This window comes from Rhagoletis pomonella, unplaced genomic scaffold, assembly GCF_013731165.1.
Source record: "Rhagoletis pomonella isolate Grant_MI unplaced genomic scaffold, Rhpom_1.0 Rhpom_scaffold_00532, whole genome shotgun sequence".
In the NCBI taxonomy this organism is placed as follows: Eukaryota; Metazoa; Arthropoda; class Insecta; order Diptera; family Tephritidae; genus Rhagoletis; species Rhagoletis pomonella.
Genome location: NW_023459086.1, coordinates 12,413 through 21,926, shown reverse-complemented (window position 1 = coordinate 21,926; position 9,514 = coordinate 12,413). Strand labels below are relative to the sequence as shown.

General features: G+C 34.5%; 1 protein-coding gene across 1 annotated transcript; it reads right to left on the bottom strand.

Annotated features, from left to right (window-relative positions):
* Positions 1 to 711: 711 nt before the first annotated feature.
* Positions 712 to 9,514, bottom strand: LOC118751088 (spermidine synthase-like; the record flags this gene model as incomplete). The annotated part of the gene is given in 2 exon segments (XM_036485856.1): positions 712 to 1,524; positions 9,251 to 9,514. Coding segments are annotated over 2 exon segments (870 nt in total). The 3' UTR covers positions 712 to 791.

The window sequence follows — 9,514 nt, the reverse complement described above, 5'->3', positions numbered from 1 at the left end:
TTGAATAAGGAAGCAAAACGAATGGGTCTGGTGGTAAACGAGGAAAATACGAAGTATCTCCTGCCATCAAACAAACAGTCAGCAAATTCGCGCCCTGGTACCCGCGTCACAATTGACAGTTATAATTTCGAGAAAGTAGAGAATTTCGTTTACTTGGGAACCAGCATTCTGGTTCGAATAGACATCGACACTCCAGCTCTGAAAGTATTCAACTCGGAACCCGCTGGTGGTAGCAGAGGAAGAGAGAGGCCCCCACTGCGATGGAAAGACCAGGCAGAGAATGACTTGGCTTAACTTGGCATTTCCAATTGGCGTCAATTGCCATGGAAAAGAAACGACTGGCGTGCTTTGTTGAACTCGACCAGAATCGCTTAGGTGGTTACAGCGCCAAACAAGAAGAAGTAGAAGGATGCTAGCTGCAAGTACATTACTATTTTCCGACTTATAAAACTAACTCTATACATATTTTCCTGCACTTTTGCATATTGAAATAGTATGCAAAGCAGAGTAAAATTATTTATAAATGAGTAAATTGTCTACTTCTTTAAAACGCATGACCGAAATAGAGCTGCCGAAAAAGTGAGGTTAAGTTACCGACTAAACCTTATTATTACCCCATGGGTCCTGCGCTTTTGGCTGTGAACCAGTGCAAGGTTATGGAAGCTTCCACATCAATTGTAGCATATTTTTAAAAAATGAATAAGAGAGGGCTTTCAAGCTCTCTACGAAATATTTATTTATCCTAAAAATAAAGAAAACATTATCAGATTTACAGTTAATTAATTAAAGGATTAATAAAAGGATGCTTCCACCCATCGAGGCAATGCAAATGCTGCGGAATGTACATTACTGGTATAATATTTCAACTTCATATTTTCTAATTCTGTTGAACTAAATTCCTTTATCGGCGATTTTAAATCTCTGTGGGGCTCGAGGCATCCAATTACGAAGCCAATGTGCCCACATGGATAACTCGGGACATTCGTATGGGCATATGCTACAGTTGAGAAATGCTTTTTGCAACTCTGCAAGGTATTTTTCACATGTTTACAGTTCAGCCAATAACTTCCGCCTTGGGAGCACACAATACCATCTGGTCGCAAAGCATTTTTCAAAAGTTTATAATAACTCTCCTGAAACAGAGACTGTGCAGGACCAACTGGATCAGAACTATCCGTTATAATAACATCAAATTCATTCTCGTGCTCTTTCATGTAAGCGAAACCATCTCCAATGGTAAGTTTAAGTTTAGGACTCTGGAACCCACATGCCATGCTTGGAAAGTATTTTTTTGAAAGCTCTATTACCCTCTCATCAATTTCCACTTGATGGACTTCCTCTACCAACGGATGTTTTGCTACCTCTCGTGCAACTCCTCCATCGCCGCCTCCAACGATAAGCACATTTTTAGGACTTTTGTGACTGTTCAATGGAAGAAATGATATCATTTCTTGATATGAAAACTCATCTCGCGTTGAACATTGAAGGATTCCATCTAAAACAAGGCAAGTTCCATACGTCGACCTAAAATATACAAAATCAGTTAAATTATTATGGCTATAAATGGGCGATAGAAATAGAAATAAAATAAATAAATTAGTTAATAGCAAATATCACTGTGCGATAAATTGAAGGTCAAGATGTGGGGGGTGAGAAATCTTTTTGGAGAACGGGCGAGCTTATGATAACCCCAAAGAAGTTTGACTCATCGAGGGCAAAATAGTTTTTGAATGTCAAATTAAGTGTGCATATGAGCTATAATTGTACGAGTCCTACACCCTTTTTGATTTCATAATTTAGATTTGGCTGAAATTGCCGCTGTGGCTGCCTGCAGGACCTAAGTTCAATCCCTGGCCGAGCAACATCTGAATAAGAAAAACTTTTTTCTGACAGCGGTCGCGGCAGACAATGACAAACTTCCGAGTGTAGGTTTTGGACGATACTACTAACAAGTACGATACCAGCAATAATTTTTGTTCCTTTCAGGGTATTTTTGGCATCGATGGCTTTAACGAAATACTCGAGTAAAAATATCGATACTTTACCTCGATACCCCAGCATTTTCAGTAGTTGTCACTTTTGTTATTGTAGTGGTATTTTTGCTATCTCTATTACTGTAGTCGACAATAAATAATATATGGGTAAATTCACGTCAAATGACTCAAACGCGCTGAGCGGTGCAAAACAAGCTACTTTTCGCCTAGCTGGGAATCAGACAAAAAATGGGAATCAAAATTCGAAAAATATGATTTCTCTTTATTTTTCTACAGGCTATCCGATAATGCTATGTGTTTTCGAAAACTATCCCATTTTCATGGCGAAGTTCGAAGCAAAAATTTATTTGTAATTTTTCGCAATTATGGTCATTTTTAACTAATGTTTCATTTCATTTTCAGTTCAGTGTACGAGCAAAAACCGTTGTGCCACCAGTAGTGTGATTCACTAACTTTTTACAATGCGGCTTGCCGAGTTGTAAGCCAACAATTTTGGTTGTTTGCAGTAACGATTGTGCGATTCGCGAACTCTGCTGCCGCTTAAAGTGTGTTTGCATTGGCTAGGTTCAGAAGGCGCAGCAGTTGAGCGCCTTCTGAACGGCTTGATACATTAGCTGTCAAATTTAATTCTCAAACAAACCAACATGTTGTCTCAAATGATCAGAAAAATATTACGATCATCTAACACGCAACTGTTCAGTTGATCAGAAGTACACAACAACGCGTTCAGAAGGTGCAATCGCAAGAGTTACTGAGCTGTTGCGCCTTCTGAACGTGCCCATTGTTCAACTTTGCGTTCCACATTTGCGTTCAACTCAGCGCAGGGTCGCACGAAAAAAAGTTGAATGGCTAAAAATATAAAAAATATGAAAAAATATCGAAATATTCGCCATAAACAGGTGTTTGCATTGTTCAACTTTGCATCCAACTTTTGGTTGAATGGCCTTTCAACTAATTGATTTCAACAAAGTTGGTCGCCAGCCAACATTTAGCCATTCAACTTTTTTTCGTGCAACCGTGCGTTGAGTTGAACGCAAATGTGGAACGCAAAGTTGAACAATGCATACACTGCTTAATGGGCACAAATTCGTTGTATATGCCAAGGCGCTCGTGTGAGCACAAAGTTCGCAAGCGTTTTATATGGAAGAAAATGCCCAACACTAGGGTTGTTCGACTTCACTAGAAAGTCGACTTTCGACTTTTCGATCGATTCTGTGCAGTCGACTTTAAAAGTCGACCGATCCACGAAGAAAAACCGACTTTTTTAATAAATAAAATTATTATTATACTCTGCGTTTAACCCATATATTAGCTATAAATGTAGGGTTCAGAATAGGCCAAAAATATTACGATTTACTAGTGGTCTTTAGAGTAGTCTGTAATTTATTGAAATTCAATTTATTTATTTATTTATTTACCTGTAAGACTCAGTCTTTTGTAGTACATCAACAGCTTTCGATTACAAAATTAAAACGCAAAATCGTCTGATACAGACTTATCTTAAATCTAACGTAAAAATATAATAGCAATAAATTTAAATACAAAGAGTTATCTTAAATTTAAAAATAAAATAAAAAATAAAATAAAAAATAAAAATTAAATAAAAGTAAGATTAAATTGTAGTCATTTAATAGTCACTCATTGCAGTTGGGAAACCCAAAAAGAAAAACACAAAGCAAAAAAAAACAAAAAAGATGGAGAAATAAATAGAGAAAAGAGAACTGTTAAATTGCAATCACATTTATCGCACAGAGGTGAAATACTTGTGTATTACTTTCTTATAGTTGCTCCTATTCAACGCAGCTTTGATAGTATCAGGAATGGAATTCCACAGCCTCACAGCATTAACAAAAAAATAGCCGGGATGAGGGCAAATAGGAAAATTTAGGGATAATCAGATTTTGATGCCTACAAGACTTAGGTAATTCTAACTTCTCGTGAAGATATTTCGGTGTTTTGAATTGTATGAGATTGTAAATATATATACAGTTTCTGGCCGAAAGATATTCAAAAATGCTGCATCCAAGAATTTTGTTTTTCCAGAAAGAGATGTGGTCATATTTTTTGAGGCCATAAACGTGACGCGAGGCCATGAACGCAACATCAATTTTGTGATATGAAGTAGAATCAAGTTTACTATACACAAGCTCAGAGTACGTAATGTGTGGTACAATGAGTTGAATTGCTAGTTTTCTTCTAGTCTCTAAAGGCGTGAACGAAGCTGACATTCTCAATCTACGTAAAACAAAATACACATTATTAACAACTTTATTAATATGGTCAGAGCAGCTCAACATAGAGTTAACAACGAAGCCTAAGTTTCTAACTTTGTCAGTAAACGTAAGGACACTATTACCAACAAACATTTTTGGAATATCCTCAACATGTACAACATTGTTACTAATGGGTAACACATATGACTTCGCAGCATTTACGCAAACACAATTATCACGGGACCATTGCGATATTGCAGACAAGTCACTATTTATTTTATAACACAAATCTTCAACAAGACCGACACGGCTAGACAAATACAATTGATTGTCTTCAGCATAGGCATGGACATTAACATACTGACAAACAGAAAATACATCAATGACAAAAAGACTAAACAAAAGGGGACCAAGCACGGAGCCTTGCGGCACACCGGAGGCAACAATACAGGATTTTGATTACGCAATTGGCACATCACCTTTTGACTTCTTCCCTCAAGGTAGCTGGTCATAAGTTTAGCAGAGCTATCGGAGAATCCAAAGTAATATTTAAGCTTTGTACAAAGCAGGTCATGATTTACTAAATCAAACGCCTTAGTAAAATCAAGAAGGCTGAGAAGAGTTAAGTTATCTTTGTCAAACTGTATTCTTATGTCGTCAAGTATTTTCAACATAGCTGTAGAGCAGCTATGCTTTGGTCTAAATCCTGACTGCAACGGAGATAAAAGATTATTTTCTTGAACGAATGATGAAATTTGCTCTGCCATCAAAGACTCACACACTTTTGATAATACTGGCAAAATGCTTATTGGCCTGTAGTCACTAGGTTCAGAGGCGGTATTCTTTTTTTCTTTTTAGCGACAGGAATAATCACAGCTTTTTTCCACTCCGTTGGAAAACATGAAGTTGTGAAGCAGTGATTGATTATATGTGTGAGAGTTCCTAGAATGAATGGCAGCACAAGTTTCACAAACTTCAAGGATATACCATCCTCACCAATAGCATTAGACTTGATGCTCATAATTGACTTCATAACTTCTGCTTCTGTATCTCCATTAAATTGAAACTTTTGAAAATTTTTCCAGTTATACAGCATGAAAATGTTGGTTGTGAGGGTTTTTAAAAATTACATTTTTGAAAAATAATGTAAAAATGTTTAAATTTTCATAAAACAAAATTACGGACAATTTTTTTAAAAATGTTGCCTTCCGATGGAGCAGAGGTGGCGGGTATTGGTAGAAATATAATTGCCACTTTATAAACATGGGATAAATATGGCAGTAGCGCAGACAGCTAGTGGATTGGGATTATCTACACGACTAATGTCGCATATTAACTGGAATTCTACCAGCAGCGTTTCTATCGGTGTTTAAAATTTTGCACCTTACGGATTGGTCAAATTCGAACTAAAGACTGTCTGTAGAAATTTACATAAACTCATGCAGAAAAACTTTCTTGCATGAAATTTTTAAAATAAATACCTATGTTTACCTTACCTTATTATTAACTGAAGATTGTGGAGACAAACGATTAACAAATTTGAGGAATTTGTTTTCATATAATAATTTTATGCGCTGCTCTTAAATGATTTGACAATGTTGTTGTACTGTCATTAAAATTCATCTCTCTACCACAGTTTTCACATTTCACTTCAGTTTTATTGGCAATTTTTTTTAAATACGACCAAACAGCACTCCGCGCCCTTGTTAGAAGATCAGTTTTTATTTGCAAATAAATTTAAAAAAGTCGAGAGTCGAAAGTGAAAAGTCGACTTCAGTCGACTTCCATAAACTGAAAGTCGATCACTAAAATTCGACTTTCAGGAGTAAGAAGTCGATTTTGGTCGAAAGTCAAAGTCGAATTTGCTATCCCTACCCAACACCCTCCATAAAAAAATTCAAAAAAATTAATGGTAACCTTTAGCGACTTGAAACTTGCTTTTTATTAGTCTAAAATTGAACGGGCTACAAAACTGCTTACCCGAAAATTTTATAAAGATTCTGAGTAAAAAGTTCGAAATCTTGGTGAAAATTTATTTAAGTTAGATTGATTTCTGTGCAAGCTTTGAAATTTTTATTCACGGGGTTTCTGTTGTTATATAGGAGATGGAACTATTAAAAATAAAACTATTTGGAATAAATAAATGCACATAAGTAGCAAACAACATAATTTTGAATTTTTCTGCCATATTTTACTCGAAGCTGTAAACAAAAAGCTTACAAAAACATTTAAAATGAAATATATTGTTAATATTTAAAAATTCACTGTATGCACATACATATTTATTTTCAAAGACTGATTTTATTATGCTAGTGTCTTGATGATTATTAAAGAAATATTTAAATATGCATATACATATATGATATCTATATTTTTAATAAACGATGTACACGTATTAAATTGAAAACGTAAGATTAAAAAATAGACTTATCATCTTTTAACTTCCAGTTTTCTATATTTGTGTTACGCCCTATTGGAAAATTATTACCGGAACACATATAGACAAGTTTTAACAAACAATTTTTTGTTATTTAATTTATATTACTTGTTAATAGTGTGATGAAATGTGTGATGGCCGCTGTGGTGTAGTGGTAAGCAGTGCGCGCTTCCACTCCGCAGCAACTGGGTTCAAACCCTGGTCAAAGCAACATCGCAAAAATATAGAAAAAAGGTTTTTTCTTAACAGTGGTCGTCCCTCGGCAGGCAATGACAAACCTCCGATGCATTTTTGCCATGAAAAACAGCTTCTCATAAAAATACAATCGCCGTTCAGAGTCGGCGTAAAACTGTAGGTCCCTCCTCTTTGTGTGACAACATCAAGGCGCACACCACAAATCGGAGGAGAAGCTCGGCCAAACACTAACATATGTGTAAGCGCCAATCTATTATTATTATTATTATTAATAGTGTATTCTGCACCTAAAATCGCATATACTCTAGTTTCAAACCTTGTGCAACATTTAAACAAAATTCAACAAACTTTCATAAAACTTCAAGTTTTTTATCAGAATAATAAACAAATTATGTATGCAGTTTTGTAGCCCAATGAATTTTAATAAAATAAAGTACAAGTTTGATGTTGCTTGCTTGCCCGAAGTCGGCCGGACAATTTTTCCGGGCGAGTTGTAAAAACTGTCAAACTGCCAAAAGAAAAGGAATGATTTTAGACAAGGCGAATTTATATAAGGTGGTGTTACTAGCTCAGCTGATTTTGTGTATGTGTTTCGCCGCACGGCTTCCTATATCAAATTGAAAAATTTTGTTTGAATTTCTACACACACTCTTACAGATTTTGACAGTTTATGCCGCCAAAGCAAAAACAAAATACATGTAATTTTTTGTTTCTGCTATCACCTTATATTAATTCGCCTTGATTTTAGACATTCAAATTTTAGCTAATCGTAAATTTATAATTTTGTGCGATTTGACGTTGACGATTGACACCTGTCTTGAAATCTTGCAAAGCCGTTGCACGTAGCATGGATGCACGAATTGCATAACTTGAAAACACACAACAAATACATGGGAAACAACATTTCCTATCACTGAAAAATATGCAAATTCGAAATCCAGGTGTATATTTTGCAAAAAAGCATAGCAATATAAATGCGAAAACAAAACAGTGTGAAATTTTAAATATAAAAATTTTCATAAACGAAGCTTCAATGATAATATTTCTAAAGAACTTAAAACATATAGTAAAATTGAAATAAAAATCACACCAATTATAGATTTCTATATATGTATGGATGTATGTACATTGCCGCTTTAAATTATTGACATAGGGAATTTTTCACAAAAAACATAAAAAAATATCTTAACTTCCTGCAAAACTTAGGCAAATTCGATAAATTTGAATACAAGTTGGCATTTTAGTATAACAAAGTTCTAGTTTAAAGTTAGTAAAAAATCGTGTTGATTTTTGGGAATTTCTTTGCAGGTAGTTTCTTCCAAACAAAAAAAAAATTGTCGAATATACTTTGTATTTCACTCATTTTAACCGGAACACAATTACAAATTTTGCTTCACTATACGGCATATAGATCGATTAGTAGATAGAATATGTAAAATGTAAATATTTAAATAGTTCTACATTTTTTACAAAGAAATGTCTACATTTCTTACCAAAACCCGGGTGCCGGGACCGGGACATAACTCTTAAATCCGGGACAGTCCCGCCAAAAACGGGACGGTTGGCAACCGTGGGCGTGAAAGCTTTCGTTTTGACTGATTTCTTCACATACTGAACATCCAAAATACTGTCTAAAACAAATTAAGTTTGCACATTGTCTTCTAATAGAATCAAGCGAATAATAAAATTGTCTGAGCCATAAGCCCCGGCAACTATTGCTCCATTTTTGTAAAACGATATCACCCAAATTCATAAACTATAAAGAAGACTTTAACTGCTTTACAAATCGAAAATTTGTATGAAATCTCACTTTATAGAGCTCTATAAATCTATTTTATTTTCTATGAATAACGCCATAAATGTATTATTATTTTTCACTTAATGAAATGAAAAAATAAAATAAAATATAATTGTCAGATATTAATTCGCCGTTGGGAATATTGTCAAATGATTTCGCCTTGATTTTGATAGTTTACGCCATGATAAAAACATTACAAGGTAAATTCATTCTCTCATTTCGCCGGCCATGACTTTTTTCTGACGTTTGCCAACATTTTAAAATCATATAAAATTGAAAATAAAAAACTTAAATTGTTCACAATTGTTGTTGTTTGAGGTTGAAAATGAGAATGTGTGTGTGAGTTTGAGTTTTGATTTTAAAATTATATTGTTGGCAAACGTCAGACTGCCTCTCAATGGTTTTACCTTGTTATGTTTTTATCATGGTTTACGCCGCCAAAGCAAAAACCAAATACATGTAATTTTTTTTTTGCTCTCCTGTTATCTGCTTTTCACAAAATCAGTTAAAAAAGTGATACAGTAATCTATACTTCATTCTTCATAAGGGCTAAGCAGAAGCATACATGTGAATCTTATTGAAATAAAAGATTTAAATAAGGAGATGTACTCACGTTTCTATTACTTTAATCTCCTGAAATCTTGATTTCTCTTCGTGAAGAATTTTATTTACTTTTAGAGAAAACGCTTGGCCTGGCCACAAGTCATTTTGTAATTCACTAAACCAACCCTTTAAAATTGCATCCACCATAATGAAAGTTAAACACGACGCTCAAAAACAATAGGACTAAATGGATTTCTCGTTTCGAATTGTTATGTGACCCATAGCTTCATTGATTATTATAAGAAAAACGCAGATAACGAACAATATTTAAAAT